This window comes from Pleurodeles waltl, chromosome 5 (genome assembly GCF_031143425.1).
Source record: "Pleurodeles waltl isolate 20211129_DDA chromosome 5, aPleWal1.hap1.20221129, whole genome shotgun sequence".
Lineage (NCBI taxonomy): Eukaryota > Metazoa > Chordata > Amphibia > Caudata > Salamandridae > Pleurodeles > Pleurodeles waltl.
The window spans coordinates 1,432,081,462-1,432,107,247 of record NC_090444.1 but is presented as its reverse complement, the minus strand read 5'-3'; the positions used below and the strand labels follow the sequence as shown (position 1 = coordinate 1,432,107,247).

Here is a 25,786-nt window from a genome sequence, read left to right as displayed (position 1 = left end):
TGCCTAGCGTAACACAATACAGGTTAGCATAGCGTAACACAACATAAGACAACATAGCATAGCATAACATATAGCTTAGCATAACAACAAAGCATAACATCAAACAACAAGCATAGCATGACACAGCACAACATATCCCACATAATTCCAACACCACACCACATACATCCACTCCAAACCAAAACACATGGGTAAAAACATTGTCATTTACAACGCCATTAGCTCCAACTCTAGCAAATGTGTGACCAATTGCATTACAAAGGCTTGCTCTAGTTAGACAGTCCATCCACCATGCTCAGTAGAAACTTGGGGGCATAAGACTATTTAATTTTCGACGCAAAATGTATTTTGCGCTGAAAAGGGGCACTTTTCTGAGCGCAAAGAGCAGTTTGCGCTGCTTTGCTCCATTTTGCATCAAGGGCATTACGTGGTTGTACCTTGGTTGGTTAGAGGACGCCCCCATAGTTTTTGATGCAAAGGCCGTCCTACTAAGAAAGCCAGATTAAGCTTTGCATAAAAAACCAATTCACCGAAGGAAGTTTTAACAAATAAATATTTTCATTTCTCCAAACATTTTACACATTGCATCTCTGTTGCAGTGCACAGCGCTCTTACAATGTGTGGAATGTTTAGAAATGGTCTAAGCATAGGAGTTTGAACTGGGAAGTATGCTTTTAGTAAAACTCCTATTCTAGACAGCATGAGCACATTTATGCATCTGGGTGCAAAGATTGTGCATGGCGAAAGTCAGGCTTTTGTGAACCAACGAGGGCGAGCAAAAAGCAGAATACATATGCAAATAAATTGGCTGCATTCTCCCCCATGCGTATTGCAGCATCTCTGCTTGCTGCATTGCACTGAAAACGAATATGTCTACTAGTATGCATGCCTGGCCTGCGCAGCCTTAAACCTTGCACTCTTGGGAAGTTGATGGCAATTACATTTTTAAAATGTGTCATTTCCTTCTCCTTACTGCATCTCATTTTTTGTTTCCTTAACTCCCTTTCTTTGTCTTTACTGGTCTGTGTATCTACTTCCCCTCTTTCAGTTCTCTCTACCTCACCTTTGTCTACCTCATCTTTCTCTCAATATATCTAATATCCCTCACTCAACCTCATTTTCCTCACGCTCGCTCATAACCTTGACCCCCTCTCTATCACTAGATGTGCTTGCCTACATCTAGATTACTCGCAATCCTCCTCCACCTTAAGTGTGTCTACCTCACACCTTTCTGTACCTCACCACTTTCTCCATCTGTCCAGTTGTATCTCTCCTCCAACTACTTTACTGCTCACACAACCGAATTTCTGTCTTTACCATTATATATATATATATATATATATATATATATATATATTTTGTTTTTTTTAGATGCTCCAGGGAACTGACTTACTACGTGGTTTGAGCAGTCCAAGGCTCTTTAAAGGGGATGCAGGTGTGAGGCATACACAGGCTCAAGACTCAACATACACACAGATTCTGCAGTAAAATGACTATCCAGGCAAATACTTAAATTTTACGAAAAAAATATTTTAATGTAATCCCACAAAGCATAGAATCAACCCACTAAATAATCCCCACAACCTCATAAGATCAGCATGCTAACACAGTCCCAGGCAGAACCTCAGAGAACCCCTGTTCCATCTAGTGGGACTGATTATTCCCCATTCTATACGGGAGGCGACTCCCATATGCGTCCCAAGCTAGTTCCCATGCAACAAAGTCCATGTCTCACTTAAGAGTCAATGCTAGTAGCATTTAGGTGTTAAGTTCGGGCAAGTCCCCACAGCCTGGAACAATCTAACCGGACCCAATGGAAGTCAGCAATCCCAGGACGACTGGGGCGCTCCTTCGAGAGCTCCAGTTGCTAATGACCCATAACTTCTTGAGGTCTTCAGTCTTTGGATGACAGGAGTCGGTGTCAGAAATCCTTGCCCAGCTCCTGTGGCGATTGGTAAGTATTCCTCCTGGCTTTCTTGGCATGTCAAGGAGAGGGCAACAGTCCTCACTTACAGTGGCTCTCATCCTGGTGACACAGGAGTGGCTAACCTTGGCATTCACATAGACAATGGCCCGCACTTCACGGTCACCCCCTTCCAGATCATATGGGGGTGAGTGACTTGGGCTCACACACCTGGACGACAGGCTGCAATTCAGAGAAACCTCCCTCGCCCTCCTGGTCCCACGAGTGTTGCAGACGTTCATGCTCACACAGGCAATAGCTCACAGTTCACAGTGGCTCCCTTTCTGCCACACCTGGGGTCACTGACTTTGGGTGGACAGCCTGCATTCCGGAGGCGGTCCCAACTGGATGGTGTCTCATATTTTGATCATCAGTAAGCACTCGCCATGATTCCCACTGAGCCTTTCTCCCTCCAAGTACATCCTCCTCCTCATAGAATCCACTAGTATTGCCAGGGAGTCAAAAGGTTGGTGCTCTAGGATCAGACCAAGTGGTTTTGACTTCCTGCATGATGGTCCCTCACCCACTAGGGAGACTAGCAGACCATTGTTCCTAGTCCTGGTTCCTGCAGCAAGAAATTGTGCTGATCTTCTATTCTACAAGTGCTGCTGAACCCCTTGTTGGTCTTATAAACCCACCTTTATTTCCAATTCCATGTATGTGATTTAGTGTCAGATCCTTCGAAGTTCCGGTTGCCAGTGTTGGCTCTTTTGAAGTGCTCTGTCCTCTGCACTTCCCTTTGTCAAAGAGACAGTCTGTCTGCGGAGGATTGGCTCCAACTCAGATTGACCCATAACAAAGGCCAAGGGAGTAACAATTGTGCCTCATAAATGTTTAAAGGCCTACATATTCGACTCCATCAAGATTCCCTGGTCCATTGCCAATCTTATCAGTCACAGCATCTCCCCGAAAACCAGCCCAGGATCCACTGACCAGTAACTCTTCCAGAAATCAGAGACCTTTGAAGGAAGGGGAACAGAGCATCCTCTGAGCACATCAGTGTGTGCGCTCAACCCATCCCTAAAAATGTCAACAATCCACATATCCTGTCTGGGGTTGCAGCCCCCACCGCTCCTAACCCTCGCCAGGCCCCATGTTCTCAAAATTGAACCCCTAGGACTCCATGTTATGTGTCTCTCTTCTTCTCTCTTCTCTCCCCTCCCGACTCACTCTCTTTTCTCTCTCCCCTCCCTCTTTTCTCTCTCCTCCCTCACCCCCATACCCTCTTTTCCCTCTCCCCTCTCTCACACACACACACACACACACACCACAAGCTGTCAGTGCTATACGCTATCCATGCAGTCCAATGGTGAGTTAAGGACCAAGCCCCAAAACGTTACATGCGTGGGTCAGTAGGCACCACTCCAGAGATACAGGTAAAAAGGTCTGTTCACACTATTGATCATTATGAACCACAAAACAGGTAAGCTGTCATCATGTTCTATTTGTCACTTAACTCATGGTAATGGCAGTAGCACTCTATCATCACAAGTGTAGCACTTGGCGAGTCACTCCTGTCCCACAAAAAATAGCCATTTCCATAAGACAGGCCTAGGCCCACCCATGACAAAAAAATCATTAACAGGGATCCAGATATCAATCCAACTGGGATACTCAGCTCCTCACTACCTAAACTCTCAATGTATCTCCCCAATTAGTTCACTGTCTAACCTCTCTTTTCTCCCCTTCTACCTCTATTCCTTTTCCTTCACCTCCCTAAACAACTTATTCCTTTCTAACTACCACTATTTCTCTAACTATACCCCTTTTTTCCTCTGTCTTCAACTCCTCTCTCTTTCTCATTTTCTCTCTCTCACACAAACACATCGCTTTCTTTGGACCACCTTCCCGAGGTTTACTCATCCCCCCACTGCAACTATTTCTCTCAAACTCTTTCTTTATAGATCTCTCTACCTCCTCACCTCTTCCTCTTACACTTTACATCCATATAAACTCCACCTCTTTTACTCTTTCACACATATTTAAACTTTTTCCGTTCAACACCACTTTTCTCTTTTTACCTTACACCCTTCTCTTTACCTTTCTCACTTCCTCGCTACTCTCCTTAGCTGACCTGTTTTCTATACTTTTAATTTTTCCCACTCTTCCTTATATCTTTGTTTTTCCTCAGGTCTCTGTGCCTACCTCTACCTCTTGCTGCCTTCACCGCTCTCTAATTCACATCTATTTCAACATTAATTCTCTGTCTACCTCAACCTTAGGAGCACTGTATTCCTCTGCTGCTCTCTACATTTCCTTCTCCCCATCTCTCGTTCTACTGCATTCTAAAACTTTACCCATTTCCCGACCTCTCTTTTTCCACCAAATTCCTCTTTTTATATTTCCCTCTGGTTACCTCACCTTTCTCGATTTACTTTACTTCTCACACAGATTCGCATATCTTTTTATATCATCTGTCCCTACCCAATTCCCCCTCTACTAGGTCATGGGCGTTTTGGGGACTATAGATGCTTGCTTGTTCTGGTCGATTCTTGTTGTAATTTGGTGTAGCAGTGGGTGTAGATAGGGGTTTAGGTTTTCTAGAAAACTTAGCATTTGGTTTAAGTTCTTCTAATTTTAATCATCATCCAAATGTTCTTTGCTGTCAGCCTAAGACTCATCTCGAGGTATGTTTTATTCCCATGGACTAGCTCATTGTTACTCTGTAAGAACTGTACGGCAGAGTCACCTTTTTTCTGCATGGCCATGCTAGAGTTTCTGCCCTTTTCCTGACCACACCTTTGTTGGTTTTAGGACTCTGCGCTTTACGAAAGCTAAACAGTACTAAAGTGTCTGTGCTCCCCTTCTACAATATGTGCTGTACATTGGAACTCCCTATGTGCCCTCGTTAACTTCACTATAAGCCTTCTGTAAATCGTACCTAAAGTGCACCTATGGGATTGAAAGTTAAAGGTAATATGTCAGTTACATTGTATATTTACACCAGTCACATATGTGACAAACATCTAACAGAAGCACAACTGTGCTCTGGCTAGGCTGTGGTGTAAATGCACTGAAGCTGTACATGGCAGGAAAACGTTGTTCGCCTTGTAGAAAAAAGCCTAATTTGATATAATCATAAATTAACCTTAGAGGGCGCATTGTAATTACACATGGAATGATATTAATATAAATATAGAAAAAAGGAACGCTACATAAATGGGTTAGTTAGCCCTTCCTGTGAAATAAAAGCTAAAAGCTATTTCACTCTGAAGACATGGCTAGACTTTTCCCTATGGCTTAGGTGGGGCTAACATATTTATTTCCCACCTCTGATTACAAAAGGGCTTAAAAATATTTACAAGTTATTTCCTTCCCTGTTGCTTTAAATCTGACTTAATGGTGAAATCAGAAGGACCATAGATGTTAACTGGTGACCACTTAGCAGACATTAGCTATCTGGGAATGGACAGGAACAATGGGCAGAACAAGAGGCTTGAAGATCTAAGGAGACAAGACGCAGCCTCACTGCTGAATTCGAAACTGGGGAACCAGGTTTGCATGCCGACAGAGGCTCAACATCTTCTGATTATGTGCAAAACCTGAACTTGTGAAATAGTAATATGGTGCTTATGTACAGTGCTTTAAAGCGTTTGCGCCAAGCTCACACTTTATAAAACTGCAAAATAAATAAATAAATAAGCCAGATTTAGCACTACCTTGATGGACTTGTGGAACTGAGATGCTGTTCAAAGGACCCTCCTAGTCAGCGTGCCTCGTGATAGTACTGGTGAAACCAATTCTGCCACCTATCACACTCTATATCTGGAATCCATCTCCGCATCCAGAGTCAATAACTCTGGCTCAGAGGACAATGGCTTGACTCTGGGTCCAGAAAAGGCCTATGGGGGTTACCGGCTGACCACTTAGTAAGGGTTAGCTATCAGGGTGTGGGCAAGAACAGCTGATCGAACAAAGGACAGCTTTAGCGCTACTTGTTTTGACCGGAGAGAAGATGCCAGGGAAGGATTCTCCTATAAAAAAAGGTCAAGGCAAAGAATAACATTAAAAAACACACATTTTACAATGAGATGTAAAACACTGGGGGTGAGGGGTCAGTGCAAACTAATATTTTATTTTGATTTTTCAGGGTCACAGTCCACGTCGGCTGAGAAGCAATTACTTAAAAAAATATGAAATATTACAATGAAAAACAAAATTCCCCAAAGAACTATCAAGCCATGTCACTGGTTATTGGAACAGATCAAATGGTAATTTTTAACCTAACACATTTCAGAAATATCAGAAGCAGGGGATCTCAACAAAAATCATAGCAGTATTTTATGTTTGACAAGCAAGAATGAAGTGTACTCAGCAACAAGCGGTACAACCATAGTTAAAATATACTATTAAAAAAATGTTTACAATGAAAAAGATAAGCAGCAGTCAAGGCATGCTGTAAGCGACTAGTTAATTGTTAGATCTGACAGCCTTCGGGTGGTCTGCCCTCAACTTTTTGCCTGCCACCATTAATTTTTCTGAACTCGTTTTTGCTGGTTTTAGGACTCTACGCATTTTACCATGGCTGACCCACGCTAAAGTGCTTGTGCTTCCTCCCCTAAACAGGGTAATATTGACTCCTACCCAATTGCCAAATTTAATTTACTTATAGGTCCCTAGTCAAATGCACTACGTGTGCCCAAGATCTGTAGATTAAATGCTAGTAGTGGGCCTGCAGCATTGTTTGTGCCACCCAGATAAGTAGCCCCTTAACCATGTCTCTGGCCTGCCAATGCAAGGCCTGTGTATGCAGTTTACTGCCACCTTGACTAGGCATTTAAAACCCCTTGCCAAGCCTCAGACTCCCTTTTTATTACATTTAAGTCACCCTTAAGGTAGGCCCTATGTGACTCACAGGACAGGATGCAGTGTACTAAAAAGGAACGACATGTACCTTTAAGTTTTACAGGTCCTGGTAGTGAAAAACTCTCAAAGCTGTTTTTCACTAATGTGAGACCTACTCCTCTCATAGGCCAGCATTGGGAATTCTTTAATATAATTTTAAGCTGTTATTCTCGATCAGAAAGGAGTAGCTATTTTATGTTTCATATCTTTAGAAGAGTAATGATAAATCCTCTTTACTGGTAAAGTCGGATTTAGTATTGCTATTTTAGAAATGTCCCTTTTAGAAAGTGGGCATTTCTCTGCTTCTACTGCTCTTTGTGCCTTACAGCCGGTCTCCACTACACGTCTGGACTAGGTGACAGCTACACCTTCCACATTTCCCCCAAGACAGCCACAAACACAGGAAGGGTAGGTGTGGCTGAGCACCCATCTACATACACCTGCATTTAACTGGACTGCTTTTTCTGGAGGGACTACTTTTCTGTTTGTTGCCCTTCTGCTCACTGACTGCTGGAAGGAATCTGCTTTTCCTCCAAGGGATCTCTTAGTGCTTATTGGTTTGCCCCCTGTTCCCTGAATTCTCAGGGCCATCAAAGACTTTGAATTCCTACCGTGGGATTCCACTCTACGAGGAGTCCGGCATAATCCTGCATCTACATTGCTCCTAAGCTGGGTCACCACCTTGTGTGGCTCAACCACAAGAGCTTCGCTGGGATAGAACGTCAACAACTCCGCTCCGAACCAGCACGACTGAAAGATCAAGTGTATCGCAATAGTAACGCCTCCTGTGATTGTTACCCCTAGCGCCGCTGCGCAGAAAGAAGCCTTTGCTGTGCAGCTCTGCGGGTTGCCAGGACGAGGACAGTCAGCGTGTCAGCACTGCCCACTGCTGTGAGGAGCTTCAACTCTGTGATCCGACACCAACCAAAGCAACGCAAATCCTTTTGGCTCTGGAAAGGTACTGAGATTTCAACCTTTAACGAGAGGTCTGTGCGCTCGCCTGCACACTTACGGGCCACTTGCTTGCCTGCACGAGCGAGTCCCGTTGGGCCCATGCAGACACATTGACAGCTGCCACTTGAGCACAACAGGTGCCATGTGTACCAAGCAATCCCTGGTTGGGATTAATAACGCTTTGAAACCTTCATTTTGCACTGTGATTCTCTTGTGCTTTCAGCATAATAACTGGAGAAGTATTCATCAGATTTTTTTTTTTCAGATTGGTTTTTACACAGATAAATATTGTCTATTTTCCTAGCCTGCTGCGGACTCTTTTGTGGTGTTTTCACTGTGTTACTGTATGTGTTATTGCACAAAAACTTTACACATTGCCTTCTAAGTTAAGTCTACCTGCTCTGTGCCAAGCTATCAGAGGGTGAGCAAAGGATAGTCATGTGTTGTGACTTACCCTGTCTAGGATCGTGGTTCCTACTTGGACAGGGTGGATACCACTGCCAACTAGAGACCCAGTTTCTAACATTAATTAATTTAATTTTCATGGTTAACTGATAAATTGATCAGCAACAGCTGCAAATATGTCATTTACAAGGCGGCATCAGTACGGACTGATTATATGATGGAACCACAATTTACTTCATGCACTAAATACTAGTTCACACTCCGAGCAATGTCTTGGTAGCACTTGCAGTTTCTGTTGTTGTGACCGTTGTAAGTTAGTACAAATGCAGATGAATATTATAGTTTACTATGGTACTTGGAGCTGGGTGAGCAGTTTTCCTCATCAAACATGAAAGGCTGCTGGGGTATAGATCTGGAGAACTGGAACTGAACCATTCACTTATAAACTACTGCATTTTATTTATGTAGGAGACAATCGCTCACCTACTTATTCCTGGCTATACCAATTTAAACTAGCCTATTGTTTGCAAAGATGCATTACAAATTCAAGCCTGGCAACACAAACAGTGTTTGTAAGCTGGATGTACCTCACCTTTCTGGGATGAGAATCTCAAACCTGGGGCAGGACAATAGACCACAGACAAAAGAAACAGATTGAGAACAGATAAACAGATAGGAACTGTTTTATGAATAATAGTAATGTTACAGCAAAATCCAACAGCCACTACACCACATAAAGTCCCTAAATATGTATAAACGGTTGTTAAATTGTAAACAGATCACTACAATCATAGTATAACAATAGATCAATGCAACCACAGAGAGAGTAAAACATACAGGTTAGAAACTCCAAGGGGAAATATTTTTGTTAAAAATTAAGCTTATGGTTGGCAGAGTTATGCACCCTGTGCAAGCAGGAACCACAATCCTAGTCAGGGTAAGACAGATACACAATGTAAATTAACCTGTGGTTAACCTCTGGCAGGTTGGCACAGAAGTCAGGCTTATTTTAAGAGGCAATGTGTAAAGTATTTGTGCAAATCATCCAACAGTAAAACACCGAAAACACCACAAAAAGACACCACACCTTGTTAGTAGAGCAGAGCTAAATTGTATGAATAAAACAAGACCAAAACAACAAACATCTAATGCATAGAAGTTGAGATATGAATTTGTAAAGATTTAAATGCAATATAGTGCTTATAGTGCGATATAATGCTTAAAAGCATAAAGTGCCAACCAGGTGTATCTAGTCGCACTAGACCGGGGTAAGTCCAAACATTCAGGCTGACCGCGGTGGAGTGCAGGTTTGATAGAGTTTTACCTTCTCATAATTGAGCCATGAGTCCCATTCACAGAGAAAAAGTTCACTGCGAACAAGGAACGCGTCACTAGTGGTGGTTAGCAGGTGCGACGAGTCAGCCGGGCATGTGGATGGGCAGACTGGAGCCTCACAGAAATGAGTGGCGATGCTTGCTGTGCAAAGAGACAAACTTGCAGCAGCTCGTGCTGATTCTTCATGCTAGCGACGTGGTTCCGGTGCGAGGGGGGGCCTTTGCCGTCACGAAGAGCCCAAAAGCTTGATTTCAGGAGCCACAAAACCACTTTCAAGGTCCCAGGACTGAAGGGGCGCCACTTCAGTATCAAAAGTTGGTTGAAGACGGATCCAAGAGGTGTAGCGGGTGAGTTGGAAGTCTTCTCTGTCCCTGAGACTTCAGAAAACAGAAGGTAAGCCAGCAAGCCCTTAGAGTCACTTAGGTTCTTGGTTGAGAGATGCAGGTTCAGTCCTACTCACTCCCAGGCAAGGAGAGCAGCAGCAACAAGGCAGGCACAGCAGAGCAAGACTCCAGCAGAGTGACAGTCCCTTCAGCAGCACAGCATAGCAGCTCATTTTCCTAGCAGGATGTCCTCATGTCCAGATGAGTACAGTTTTGGTAGTGTCATAGGTCCAGTACGTATACCTACTGAAGTGCAGGAGACTACAAAGAAAGGTCTTTGAAGTGCACAGAGGTTCTTCTTTCCTGCCTTGGCTCCATACCCACTGCAGGGTGTATGCAGCCCTTTATATGCAGCAGGACCCTGCTATTCATGTTTAAGTTTCAGCCCCTCCCTCTCATCCTGCCCAGGATGGCCCATCAGCATGTTGATGGCCTATCAGTGACATCCATGTCCCCTCTGTGTGTGGCCATCTAGAGGAAATGCACAAGCCCGCTGTCTCCCCACCCCAGATGCGTATTGGAGACAGACAGTAGGTACCAAATATTCAAAGTAAGAAAATGCCAAGGTTCTAAAGGTGGCATTTTCAGAACTTCAATTTAAAAATAAGACCTCACCATAAATTGTGATTTTAAATTGTGAGTTCAGTGACACCAAACTTGACAAACTCATCTCTTCCACATTGGGAATTACACTTATAAAATGTAATACAGTAATCCCAATGTTATCCTATTAGAGAGATAGGCCTTGCAGTAGTCAAAAACGAATTTGGGAGTTTTTCAATACAAGGGCATGTAAAACTTAAAAGGACATGTCCTGTCCTTTACACTGATTGCACCCTGCCCTGTGGGTCATATAGTGCCTACCTTAGGGGTGACTTATCTGTATGAAAAGGGAAGGTTTAGGCCTGGCAAGAAGTTTATCCTGTCAGGCCGAAGTGGCAGTTTAACATGCAGGGACAGGCTCTGCAATGGCAGGCCTGAGACATGGTTAAGGGGCTACTTAAGAGGGTGGTCCAATCAGTGCTGCAAGCCCATTAGTAGCATTTAATTTACAGGTGATGGGCACATGTAGTGCACTTTACTAGGGATGTATAAGTAAATTCAAAGTACTAATTGGGGTTAAGCCAATGTTACCATGATTTAAGGGAGAGAGCACAAGCACTTTTTGCACTTTACCACTTCTAACCAGTGCTAGAGTCCTAAAGACAGCAAAAACAAGGTCAGAAAATAGAGGGAATAGTTCAAAGGTTGGAGGGAAGACCACCCTAGGGCTGTTGGCTTTAACAGTTTTCATTTATAGAAATATGACCCAAAACACTAAATGAATAGAAACGACATATAGGATGCAGGAAGGGAAGAAAAACCCTCAAGCCAATAGCTGTGCCCTGTGCCTTAGAAGGCCATGAAGTTCTTTGCTGGTTGAATGCTGCTTAAGACCAGGTGTAGGAGAACACTGTTAAAAGGAAAAGACACAATTTTGGGGCTAAGGCTATAGAAAGTGGAATGTACCAGAAGCATCTTTAAACAGGTGTATAGTAAGATATTTCAGCTGATCCTGGAACGTAGACCGTAAAAATGTGCTAATTTTAGAACATGATGCTTTATCTGTTGGAGAAGAGGAGATTCAATTTAGGATAGCTTCTTCTATGGCAAGATCCTTTAGCCACTGTAGTAAAGTGGAGCGGTGCATGGCAGGTCCGTAAGCAGTATTTGGCACCTACATTTCTTTCAGCTGTGATCTTCGGGTGAAAATGAAATTGTATGATTCCTGTACGACAAGAGAAGCCACAGTATAAGTCAGTCTGAAAGTTGTCCAGTAGATTGTTTCTTAGTGGGAAGCTGGAGATTTGTACCTTCAATCAATGTGCACTGAAATGTCCTACTAGAGATTGGTTGGTATCTAGCTGAAACAACTGAAACAGGTACTTCTTTATTAATGGTTTGGTGTAAAACGCCTTGTGGTCACTGGAGAGAATGTCTGAATTTACAGAGTAGTTGAAGATGGTTCAGGACTTGAAGCAAGTATTTGTGGAAAGTTGGAAGTCTGTCAAAACTCGAGGTGACAAGTGTCCAATGGGAATAGCTGGGATGCTGGCCTTGACCAATTCCTGAATTGGCGGGTGGGGGAGTTACAGAGGTTGCCACAATCTATTATATCTCCTTAGTGGTTTGAGGATGGACATAGGTTTGAGACTTATTTCTGAGGAAGTGGTCAAGGGCTATAGTTTTCATGACAAGACAGTCTGCAAGGGACCAGGAAGGTCCTAGGGGTAGCAGTGCAAGTCAGTATGGAGAATTCTGAAAGTTTCCTACAATGCTACTTCTAGGGGCATTATGCTTTGGAACTCCAATGGGATTAGTAGTATTTTTACTTTGATGGTCAATTTCTAGATTGTAGTGCCAAGCTTGAAGTGGAGCTTCACTTATGTGACAAGGTTCTGCTTTCTGTCTTCAGAGTCCTTATTTTTGAGTTGAACCAAGGTGTCTTTGGTTAGTAGTTCAGGCATGAGGAGTTCTTAAGCAGTATGGTCTGCTGAAGCCTTAAGATATCCTTGAATTCTGGAGGTTATCTTAAAGCTTCAGCAAATGTATGTGTGTTTTGGATGGGCAGGATGAGGAGAGGAGAGCATTGGGTGAAATGAATTGAAGCTTGTCTTTAGAAAGTCTTATTGCTCATTGATATTGCAAAAGTGAAGTGAATGTTACTGTTCAATGAGCTGAGGTGGTGACTTCTCCAGTCACTCTGGTGGCTTTCTAGGTTTGATATATGTGTTGTGCGAGTTTTGGCTGGTCAAACCAAATGTTCAGGTTTACGATGAAGCAGAGGTATTTGTGTGTTTCAGAAAGGTGGAGGAAAGTGCTGTGAATGCCCAGCTGTGTTGTGGACCCTTATATATCAGTAGGAATGAGCAAGTGAAGGTGGGGTAAGTAAGCAGAGGATGACAAGTGATTCACATTGTGTAGGAGCAACCTCTTGCAAGCCACAAAAGAAGGGCACCCAGATTACAGAAGCACTTTGAGATGATACTAATGGTAGAAAACACTATGCAAATGCAGATAACATAATGTTTCAAGTTGACTGGATAGTAACCAAAGAAAAAAACATTCTTTGTAGCAGCTTTTGGAGAGATTTGCACTCATCATATTTTCAGATACTCACTAAAGATGACTATGTTCTTTCAGTGCCCACCACACACTAGCTAAGACTTAGATACATCTACAGTGCTTTTTACTCATGTGACTGAGTTGATTTTTTAACATTTTTATGTACAGATTAGCCAATACATTCAGTTGCATTGGAGCAGGCCGGAGGTTGCTGGGAGACGGAGGCACATAGGAACTGCAGGGGTAAGGCACAGCAGTACACTGAAAGGCTTCAGGTGAACGTGTGCACACAGAGGGGCTGCAGAGGCAGGTGGAGAAACAACCACCATCATACACCAACAAAACAACCACTACACATAAGCTTACATCATATGCAAACACAGCCACCATTATACTCCAGCTCACCTCTGACATCCAAACAAACCCATTGTCATTTATCAAGTCCAGATACCCATCATCATTCATTGACAAACTCAACACCATATGAAAAAAATACACAAGCAAAAATAAAATTTGGAAGATGTAAAGTTTACTAATATGTTAATACTGGCTTCATCTAAAAAAAAAAAAAAAGTAATGAAAATTCACAAGTTAAGGTGCTAACTTTACCTCATGTCACAACGTTCCCCATAAAAGTCACACAAACTTAAGAAGGCACTACAGGAACATATTAAACAGGCTTCACCTGTTAACCAAGAAACCCATTTGTCTGTGCTTCCTTAAAATTATGCTGCCTTTTGATATTAGCAGTGATTAGAAGGTGGTGGTGCCATACTAAACTATCCTGCTTTAAACCAAAGGGAAACATACTTAATTATGGTGAGGAAATGGGGTGTATTATAGGGTGTCCTCAGAGGAGGTGCAACATAAGTTATGGTTTCTTTTCCTCATAAATAATTTTCATTTGTTAAAAAAAAAAAAAACACTGAGAAAGCCCATCAAATAACCACAGTAAAAGTGAAGCTATGATTACAAAATGAATCCTAAAAATCTCTGACATCGACCAGTTATTGGTAGCTTCGCAAACCATAACACATCTCGGACTATTCTTGAAGAACATTGAGCTTGCATAATATGTACTAGGCACAAATGAACTCTTTGAACTCAAAACAGAATGGGATGACAAACTTCAGCTACTATAGTAGGTATTTAATGGGATGGTAGGCCAAGATGTGAGATTGTGATTGAGGATGTAATATCTGTGTGAAACTCATCCATTTTTGTATAAAATACCCAAAATCCAAAGGGTGTGCACAGCTGTAGTTGGCTACAGTGCTTGTCCTGCTGTGCCCAGTCTTGTTGTCCAGAGCCTGCATGCAGCTCAGCCATATGCCCACCTACCCTTTATTGCTGCCATGATACATTCTGCACAGCCTTTGAGGGTGAAAAGTGGGGCTAGAACACAGGGCCAATGTCTAACCTCCAATGCAGCTAACCACCGCTGTGAAATGACTGAGTGCCTGTGGCTACGCCCTGTGTCCAACACAGTTTGCAGTTAATATCCACTACGCATGGCTGAGCATAGTAGGATGGACCATAGGTTATTGACTGTGACCAAGCCCTGAACTCAGCCCACAGGTAACAAAACCCTTTCGTACATGCTCTTTGTCCACATGCAACTGGAGTTGGCCACACAGAATGTTTGCAGCCAGGCCCAGAAACCAATGTCCTGTGTAGAGAACCCTGCTGTGCATAGGGTTTGCCTTGCCACCATATCTTTTATCCTACCTGCCATGCAGTGAATCCAATGTGGAGCCAAAACTCATGCTGCACCATCATCATGTAATGGCAAATCTTTTTTTAAATGTGGAGCGTGCTCTGTGCGCAGGACCTAGCTTATGGCCAGTCCCCATGTCACGCCTTGAATGTGAGCAGCTACCTGAGCAGTATCCATACTTAGGAACTGCACACTGTGCTCTGGGTGCAGGTCCTATGCCAACCCAATGTGTCCTCAAACCACTACAAAGAGTGTGCGGCCAAGCACAATGGGTTCTGGGTGCACACCATGTGCCACCCTCAGTGGCACTGATACAGATAAGTATGGCCTTTTACCGTGTGCAACATGCTATGGACAGAGGGTTAAGCCTGACCTAGGATCTATACTGTCCACTGTCTGTACTGGCCACTGCGCTGAATCAACTGCCCAAGGTTTTAGGGTGTGAAGAGAAGACCCTAGGTACAGGGGCTAGCATCGTGCCAGGCCCATTGCAATACCCAAAATCAACAGTATTCACTGCACGCAGTCTTTGACCATACATAAGTGCAAAGTTATTTTTTTGCTGTATTTTTCTTCTAGGTTCCCACAAAAAACATCAAATTAATTTTAAAATTTGCAGATCCAATTCCGGGTCTGCAAAAAAAATATTTATATTTTTATTTTAGGGCGGTGCTCTTCTGGGATCCCTCAGCATCCCCCTTGGAGTCATGGGAGTGATCCTGCAATGCCCCTTTCTCCTTCACTATTCCTTAGGATGAAGGCTTCAGTCTCTAGCATTCTCCAATTAAAACAAATACAAAAATAGTGTTGCTGCCAGTCAAAGATTGCCCAGATCCTTGAATCTTATGGGCATCTGCAGATTTCTCACTGGACAGAAGAAAATGTTCCTCATCCAATGGGGTTTATTTCCAAAACTTGCAGAGGGTCCACAAATTAGGGAACAATACATATAAAAGTACCCTTTGATTAACCATTTATAGTCTGCCCAACGCCTTTATGCACTGGCAAATACCTTGAAGACTACTAAGAGTTTCACACTACCAGAAAAAAAGTCCCTGTTGTAGTATGCATACTTGTAATTGCACTTTTCAGACTTCTCTCTAGAAGTCTTTTCTACAGTAGAGCGCAAAAACTTCTACTGGAGTTAAAATGGAAAACATAACTTGTTTGATCTACACCTCCCAATTTAACAACTGCACCTCTTACCTTCGACATACACATGGCTAAACTCATTAAGCTTATCAACTTATTTAAACTTGCCTGTTACAAACATGCAGGCAATACCTAGATAATTCTCAAATGGATAAATGTGTCAAACCTTGGTACAGCTGGATTTACAGAATGCCCACTGTGGTTCACATCTGGATGCTACAAGCTCTTCTGAAACAAAATCCCTCAATTACTGGGATTCTGGCGCTGGAACAATTTTTCAGCAATCAAAACTGATAGTATACAGCCATAGAAAAAAACCTTACATCTGGGACACCATTGCCATTAGTCACCCCTACTTTGAGAAGAATCTGTAGCTTCCCCTAGATACAAACCTGCACAATTCACCAAAGAAAATAAAGATAATCAGCATCCACTTCAGGGGGTCATTAAAACTTGGCTGTTTCAAAACAGATGACTCGATCTCCAGAAGATCATACTTGTTCGCTGGTTTGGTCAATGGCACAAATAAAGTTAACTGATACACCAAAAGAAAACGCAGCAGAACCAGAGGTTGGGCCTTGGTACACCTTTGTCACATTTATCAATATGCTTCTGGACAGTTCCTCTTGTCCAAGTCAACAGTGCAAAATTACTGGAGGAATCTTGTTTTGTGGGTTTGCACAGCCATGAGCAGTCCAAATATAGAGAACTGGCCTGTGGAATATACAGAACCCATGAATTGTGTCCTCTTGTCATAGAAATTAATACACAAAGATGCTGAGGTGTTAGAAATGGGGTCTCTAGTTGGCAGTAGTTTGCACCTTGTCCAAGTAGGGGCCCTCAGTCTAGTCAGGGCAAGGGAGTCACACAGCTAAGATAACCCCTGCTCACCCCCTTGGCGGCTTGGCACAATCAATCAGTCAGGCTTACCCCAGAGGCAATGTGTAAAGTATTTGTAAAAACACACAAAGTGGAATCACCACAAAAGTAATTCACACCAGTTTAGAAAAATTGCCAATATTCATCTGAGTAAAACAAGACCAAAACAACAAATATTCAACATTCACAAGTAAAGGTACACATTTTCAAAGATTAAATCATAGAAATAATTGCTTAGAAACACAATAGCTCCAACTAGGGCTATCACAGTGCCTTAAAGGAGTCATTCCCAAGCCACTTGCCAGTGAGTGCGGTCTGGTCACTTAGTCGTATGGTCCCCAGGTACGGTACATTGGAAATCGATGAGGAAACGTTGCATGGAGTCCGGGAGGTAAGGCGTCACTGGAGCTGGTGTGACGTTGTTTCCTTACTGGTTCCTTACTGCTATCGGGGAGGTGAAGCGTGGGTCCCATACTGCTAGGCAGTGGGGGTGAGGCGTCAGTTCCTTGCGGTTGCAGGGGAGGTGATGTAGCGTCAGTGGTGAGGCATCAGTTCCTTATGACACAGCAGGGGGGGTCGATGAATCCAGCATGTCAAGATGCCAGGCATAAACTTTTCGATCACACCACTTGGCCACAGGTAGTGCAGTAGAATCAGATGCATGTGCCACGGACGTTGCATGGCACTCGGGACTTGTGTTGTGACGGAACTTTGGAGGAGCTGTGGCGGCGTGGGGCCTGTGTTGCAGAGCATGGTCGTAGTACTCAGCAGGGACCACTGCTCCGGTGCAGGCAGCGGTGCAGACTCGGACAGTTCCGAAGCCACTCTGGAGTCGATGTGCTTAGTTTCTTCTTGGTTGCACCAGAACTCACTTCCAACGGCCCAGGAACTGGCTTTGACACCACTTGGCAAGTCAGGACTCTCAGCAAGAGAGCCTAGACGCTGGTAGGTGAAGTCTTTGATGGCCCTGAGACTTTGTAACAGGAAGCAAGCTCAGTACATGCCCTTGGAGAACCTTGGAAAGCAGGATGTAGGAAGTAACGTCCAGCCCTTTCACTCCCAGGACAGAAGCAGCAAGCAGCAGGCCAGCACATCAAAGTAACAGGCAGAGTGGCAGTACCACAGAAAGCATCCAGCTCTTCTTCCTGGCAGAATGTCCTTAGTCCACAAGTGTTCTAACTCTGTAGTGTCAGGGGTCAAGTACTTATACCCATTTCTGTCTTTAAAGTAGGCAAACTTCAAAGAGAAGTCTTTGTAGTGTATAAGTCCCTGCCTTTCCCTGCCCTGCTGCCAGACATACTCCAGGGGGGTTGGAGACTGCTTGTGTGAGGACAGGCACAGTCCTATTCAGGTGCTGAGTGTCAGCTCCTCCCACCACTCCGGAAGACCCATCAGCCTGGTGATGGCCCATCATGATATGCAGGGCACACCTCAGCTCCCTGTGTGTGACTGTCTAGAGTGACTACACAAACAGCTGAACTGTCATCCTGACCCAGACGTGTATTCAGCAGACAGGCAGAGGCACGGAATGGTTAAGCAAGACAATGCCCACTTTCTAAAAGTGGCATTTTCAAATTTACAATTCAAAAAACAATTTCACCAAAAGATTAATTTCTAAATTTTAAGTTTAGAGACCCCAAACTACCAATGGGAAAATACACTTACCAAATATTTCAAGGCAATACCCTTGTTACCCTACAGGAAAGACAGGCGTTGCAATTGCTAATTGAGCAGTATTGTATTATCAGGACATGTAAAACACCAGTACATTTCCTACATTTTAAATACACCACATCCTGCCCATGGGGCTGCCTTGAGCCTACCTTAGGGGTGGCTTACATGTAGTGAAAGGGAAGGTGTGGGCCTGGCAAGTGGGTGCACTTGCGAGGTCAAAATGGCAGTTTAAAACTGCACACACAGACATTGCAATGGCAGGTCTGAGATGTTTATAGGTCTCCTCGTGTGGGTGGCACAATCAGTGATGCAGGTGCACTAGTAGCATTTGATTTATAGGCTATGGGCACACATAGTACACATTACTAGAGACTTACTAGTAAATCAGATCTGCCAGTCATTGATAAACCAAACGTCAATACATTTTAGACAGAGAGCATATGCACTTTAGCATTGGTTAGCAATATTTAAGAGCTCAGTGTCCCAAAGCCAACAAAAACAGGTCAGAAAAAATAGGAGAAAGAAGGCAAAACATTTGGGGATAACTGGGGAAAATAGGCCAGGTCCAACAGGAGGTAATAAACTGTGGCTGTGTGTGTCCTTACTCTCCACAACACTCAAGCTACATATGTTTGACCCCATGCTGCAGATTTTCTACACAGAGTCCAAAGGTCATAAATTGCATTCAACACACGCCACAGAGGCCAAACTGCCACAAACACCCTTCCATTCAGTACAGCAAAAGGGATCCCAAGAACCTGATGAAACAAATGGAATGCTCTGGGACCTTTGCAGATTACGAAATGCTATACAGATCACACTTAAGGCAGGTAGTTGTTCAACTATCAAAAAGTACTTTACGCCTTATAAGGGGTAAGGAAAACACTATATAAACTTCAAAACATTACCTTATGTTTCTATAACTAAAGTTAAAGATGGAGAACCAGGAGGCTCACTGTATATAAACCTCATAGGAAAGGGGTAGAATTTATGGACCAAAAAGCACAATATCATTTCAAATGTATTAAACATGTATTTCTTGGTGGAAAGCACTCCCGGAAGGATTTATGTAATGTGTATTTGTAAAGCACCCGTGAAGGTATCCTGGTGCTGACAACGTCTGTGTGCCTAGCTTTGCCTATAGTAGGTTGGTTAATGGAAAATCCAGGTCTTCAGCTTCCTGCGGAATTGAAGATGAGAAGAGTAGGCTATGAGGTTGTAACGCTATTCGTATTTAACAACCAGCTCTTGACCGCTGACTCCATTGTGATTTTTAGCTTAGCTTTATACCCCATCGGGTATTATTCTGCGCACAGATTGTGCAACATTTTTTTGCTCTCTTTCTCACCAAGTGTAATGATATTTGTGTTTTGACCACTGACTCCATGTTGCACTTACCCTAGCAGCACACCGTCACATTAGTGACCACCAACTTTATTTTGCCGATTGACTTTATTTTAGCATTAACCACCGCCACATTAAAAGCTTCAAGTAATTTTCCATGCTCACGTTATACAATGTGCTCATGTTTTTATTTTGCATGTTTGCGTGTTCTTTTCCCACCAAGGGCTTAGGCTGATCAGAATGTACTAGGACGGCAAGGAACGGTTTTGTTTTGTTTCAGGGCACCTTGGGATTTTGGCCAAGTCCCGGTGTGTTCTTTTCAAAGCTGACCTAAACTAATCAGCATTTTTTTAATAATAAACTTATGTAGCGAGAAGGAGTTTCTATAATTCTACTCTCTAGTTTGTTCAAAGTAAAAGAGGCCAAGACCAGATGGGCTGGGGAGTGATTCAGATCTCAGACATGCTCAGGATGCTGAGTAGTGTCATCCTTCCCTTGAGGATAATTGATCTCTCTCTCTCCACGATCGACTCTGGTGATCTGATGCTAATAGGAGGGAGATGAAGCAGATGTGCCCATGCCTCATGGTGATGCATATTTTTTAATTCATTATTTGCTTTGCATTGTAATATAGATACATGTATTTGCTGTGTATATTGCAGCGTAGAATCATTTGTACATGTTTTAATTTCATTGCTGTGACCATTTTAAAAGTGTGCTTTCAGCATGCTGACCTTCCTTTACGAACCTTGCAAAGTAAATTAATAAATGTCTCCTTTAGACTAAGAAGCACATTCCAAAGATTTAGGTCAGTGCAGGAGTGTTACAGCTCAGTCATTAGTGAAGCAAAACACCAAGGCAGGGACATAACATGGAGCAGTGAAGGAAAGATAAGGATGTACCAGAGAATGTTTATGGGATGGCAGGGAACATTTTGGTCTTGGGAGCACACCTTGGGACGTGGCCAATCTCTAACGTGCTCTTTCAACACAGACTGCAACAAACAAACAACAACTTACAGTATGGAAGGAGGGTTTCTCGAATTCTCTTCTCCAGTTTGTTAAAGGTATTTAAAAGGGAGGCTTGATGACTGGGGTTAGATCTAACGCCTTCCGAGAGGAGGACACCTTTGCCCGGTTCATTCCCACTGAGGGTGGTTCTATCTTTCAGCAGTCACCTGGGTTCCCGACCTGAAGTTGGCAAAGAGATGATATCCATGTCGACCCCAATGGTGATGCATTTATTTTTTATTCTTATTTTTAGCTTTGCATTGTGCATGAATGTATAATCACTATATGTAGATATATTATCCATGATTGAAGTAGTGTATTTTCATTGTTTGTTTCGAGGATAATTATTATTCTACTGCTGTGATTAATTTCAGAAGTGTATTCGTGTTGCTGCATTTGACTTGCACGATTTCCCTATACAATCCTTGAAAAGTGCCTCAATAAATTTGGTACTCAAACTAAGAGTGCTGAATTATTGGTATTCCTTTCATTTTGTCTTGTCTCAGTCTGAAGTACGGCAAAACAGAGGTGCAGTGGGGGACCGTTCCAAGCTTTAGGAGTGATCTTAAAGAATACCGGTCCTCATGATCTGATTCGGTGTATGCATGGGATGTGTGCAAGTAGGAGTCCTGTGGAGAGAAGCTGTCTCGGTAGTTGGTGGAAGAAGATGCAACTGTACAGGTAGATGGAGCATAAGTTCTACAGTGCAGTGAATATATGTGTCAGGATACAGTGATACGGTCAACTAGTGTGGTCACGTCCAGTTTGCTGTTGATGATTACTCATGGATTCTTGGCACTGTTAAAGGGTGTGGGTCCAAGTTTGGTGGGCCAGCAGTTGGAGTCCCATGGCGAGGTGTTCTTGCTAAAGATCATAATACAGTCTTGTCTGTGTTGAGCTTGAGACAGATAACTTTCATCCAATGATCAACTTAGGTCACACAGGCAGGGTGGGTGTCATGTGCATGGGTGACATTGCCAGAGGGATCATGTATGCGTTGAAGAGGATGGGGCCGAACAATAAACCTTAAGGCACTCTGCAGATAAATTTGCGAGCTTCTGAGGAGTAAAGTGCCAGGCTGAAGCTTGTGTTCTATCCATTAGAAAGAAGATCCAGTGAGACCAGGTCCTTGGATGCCAATCTTGTGCAGGCACCTAATGAGTATGGAGTGAGAGGCCGTGTCAAATGATGCAGAGAGGTCAAGGAGAAAGAGGGATAATGTGTCTCCTCTTTCAAGGATCATGCAGATGTTGTGTGTGGCAGTGATGAGTGCTGTTTCAGTATCGTGATCGGCCCTGAATACGGACTGTGGGACATAAAGGATCTGGTGGTTGCTGAGTAGATCGGTAAGACATTGTTTGGTTAGTTTCACTAAAATCTTCTACCCTTATGTTAGAAGGGACATGGGCCGAAGTTGGAAAGTGTGGATGGGTGAATGGATTATTTCTTGAGCAGGGGCATGAGGGTGGCATGTTTCCAGGTGTCCGGACTATGGCCAAGTTGATGAAGGTATTGAAGATGGGTGTTAGTGCTTAACTGATTGGTAGGGGTTCTATGATGAAGGCGTGGAGGGGGCAAGGGTCAGAGGGGGCTTCCCGAGTGGATGGTGTCCATGGGATCAGCAAGTTTGACAGTGGTGACAGCGGGCCTCAAGGTCAGGGTTTGTTCTTCAGCTGTGATGGGAAGTTGAGTTGTAATGGTGAAGGAGGTCCAGTTGACTATTAAAGTTACTGTATATACAGGTGATTTTGTTACAGAAGAATTCCAAAAGCTTGTAACAAAAGTTTTGTGAAGGGTGATGTTGGTGTAGGTGGCAGAAGGCGCAGTGAAGTCTTTGATGTCGGAGAAGATATCCTTGCTGCTGATAGTACCAGCGTCAGTGAGATCTGCAACAGCAGTGCGCTTGGTGTTCCTTACCTGCTGGGGGTAGCATTTTAGGGCTGATTTAAAGATGTCTTTATCTGTGGAGTCTTGACTTGCACTCCAGTTGCTTGCAGTGGCATTTCGTCATCCTGAGTTCCTCTGTGTACCAATTGGACCCTGCCATTAGGCTGCATTTGAGGGGAGCCAGGGTGACAGTGCTTGCAATGATACAGCTGTTGGCGTTCTTGATGGCTTTTGGCAAGTTGATGGTGCACTCAAACCGGTGAGCCAGACAGGGCGGAAGTCCACTCCTGTTTTGTCATGCTTTTTCAGCTGCGGCGGGCAGTTCCAGCAGTGACACGCCTGTGTTGGAGTGGGATGGGTATGCTGAAACTGACAAGTGCATAGTATGTCCAGGTCATAATTGCTGGCTTGTAAACTGTGGTGTTTCAGATTAGAGAGAAAAATCCGATCCAATAGGTGTCCAGCAGCATGGATATGTTCTGTAACATGCTGGATGAGGCCAAGGTTTCCCAGGTCCTCTAAAAGAGTAGTAGAAATTTGGGTGGTTAGGTCTTCTAGGTGAAAGCTGATGTCACAGAAGAGGATGAAGGTACTGGCTTTGATGATGAGGGATGCAACAAAGTCTGTGATGTTGCTGGCAAAATTAGTGTGGGGTTCTGGTGGTGTCTATATGAAGGTTCCGCCCAGGTAGAAGTTGGCTGTGATGTGTATTTTGAACATGAGGTATTACATGTAGCTGGTGGCTGTGTCAAAGTAGGTGGTGCTGCTGCTGATGGTATCCGGAATTGTGCTGATGGTGTTGCCTGGTGATCCTGTAGTTGGGCAGGGTTGGCTGTAGCAATGACCGGTGCAGAGGTTGGGTTTAGCTATGTTTCTATGAGGAAGAGCAGCTCCTGAGCATGGTCATGCAGTAGGTTCCCTACTTCTGTTGTGAATGTGGTGAGCGAGAAGGTGTTGAGGAGCAAGTATTCAAGGGTGGCTTGTTGTGTGGGTGGTGTTTGAGTGTGAGCATGTGGATGATTTGTGTGTGAGCAAGTGGGTGCTGGGTGCTGTTGGTGCAGGAATGGTGAGTGTCGAGATTGTATGAGAACTTGCAGGACGCATGTGAATGCTCCTTCCATGTTGTGTGATAAAGTATGGCAGCTGTACAGCAAGTGGCGGCTAAAAGCAAATTAGAGTGCAATAAGGTAGCTATGGGTGGGGGGAAGAACCAGGGTTTCTGGAGCTGGGTGCAATCCAGCTGTGTCTGTGCTGTAGCTGCTATGAGGTAGGTCCTGGGGGAGCTCAGGGTGCAGTGAGCAGGTTACCACTAATGCCACTTCCTGTACATATGGATGATAGGAAATCAAGTACTTTTGCTTTGTTTCTTCTCTTCATAATAAAAATAACAAAAAAAGAATTATGGGCCGTTTAGGAGTGGCTAATACCGACATTAAGAGGGTCCCTGAAAAGGCAGGGAGAAGCACAGGATGCCATGGACATGATACAAGTGAGGTCAATTCCTCTGCGGGTGGATGATGTGAAATCCAGTGATGTAACTTCCTGTGCTGATGGATGATGAGAAATGAAGCCCTCTTGCTTGGCTTTTTCTTTTCACATTAAAGATAACACAAACACATTATGGAACGTTCAAACTATTAAAGGCGTGGACAACAAAGGAAACCAGTCTTTTTCAAATTAGAAATTAGGACTCCACGAAAGGCACATCCTCAGATAGTCACTTTGTTCTTATGCGGCGAGTCCGGGGGGGGGAAGACACACCATGTGTGCCCAGCATACAGGTAGCCCTTGCTATTTCGGTCGTTGACCTGCGATTTTTTCAGAAAAAAAATACATTTTAGCTTTGTCCCACTTAAAATGTCTTCTATCGCAATACCAGCTAAAGAAATAGTTCATTCCTCTAGACCGGTTACCTAAAGGCCCCTCATAGGTGTTGGCAAAAATGGCTCATGGTAAATGAAAATAAGCAAGTTCATCCGGGATGCTACCCAACCGAACTGCTCTTCGGTACATCTAAAATACCACTTTCAAGGAGTTTCAATTTACCACATATCATAAACGTAGATGGACTCGGGTGTGGGACTTTATAGTCACAGTAATACAATTTCTCTGGCCCCAGTTCTCAGTATAGGATAGAGGTGAAAGATGGAGTGAGCGGTCCTTGACCTTATCTGCTGTATTGGAGCTACCCCAACTAACATTCCGACGTTAAGTACTACTTACCAGCAAAAGCAACCCAAAGATACACCAACCGATCACAACCTGGTTGTAGGGCACAATGCCCAACACCATCGCCTCCGCCATCTTCACTTACTTCCTGCAACACAGCCTGCGTGCCGTTGTTGATAGGTGGCGCGTGACCCACGCGTCACCGGGGCGTGCGCATTCTGTCACGGTGGGTGGGGAGAGCAGGAGCCGCTGACAACTTCTAAATAGGACTGGTGTTGCTGGCGAACGTTATCGCGTGTTACATTGTATTGTTTGCCTGTTAGTGCTACGGGACGTGAATTTATTTTCAGGCGACATTGAACGGAAGGAAAGGAAATTAACACGTTGTGGAAGAAAAATCAAGTGCTTATACTGAAGAAGGGGAAACGCTGTATAAATACAAGATAGCTCTAATATGTCTCGGTCCACGCTTATAGGCTGAGGTTAAAGGCGTAGGATTCGTCAGGTTTCGGAAGTGTTAGAATAACGACAGTATTATCTTGAATCAACAGATTACCATATGTCATGTCGTTGGTGGTAAATACTTTAAACGCGGGCTTACGTTACGTTGTTAAAATTAGAAGTGGGGAAGCCGAGCTAATTGTCTGGCTCGGCTCTTAAAGACCGTGCACGAGCCGAGTCCTGAAAATGTTTGCCCTGTCAATCCCACGACATACACCACATTAAATATGAAATATCTTCAGAATTGAACAACGTATTTCCTTTAACATGGGAAAGCTATGAAAGTAATAAATCACATTATAGTGTTGAACTGATAAGTACTTATTAAAAACAATAGTTTTTAAACAAACTTGGAACAATTCTGCTCACTGGTTTGTTTCAGTGTCCTTAAAAAATCCTTGTTTGCTAGTGGTCAATCCTTGCTCTTTGTCCCACCTTTTCCACAGTTGTACACTCCCCTGGA

At 43.6% G+C, this 25,786-nt stretch overlaps 1 protein-coding gene across 1 annotated transcript in view; it reads right to left on the bottom strand.

Moving 5' to 3' along the window:
• LMBRD1 (LMBR1 domain containing 1) overlaps positions 1-25,031 on the bottom strand; it is a 360,506-nt gene extending 335,475 nt beyond the window's left edge. Inside the window, exon 1 of the mRNA XM_069235723.1 lies at positions 24,877-25,031. Within this exon, the coding sequence (XP_069091824.1) occupies positions 24,877-24,957 (81 nt within the window). The 5' untranslated portion in view covers positions 24,958-25,031. The remainder of the gene's footprint in view (positions 1-24,876) is intronic.
• Between the last annotated feature and the right edge of the window lie 755 nt (positions 25,032-25,786).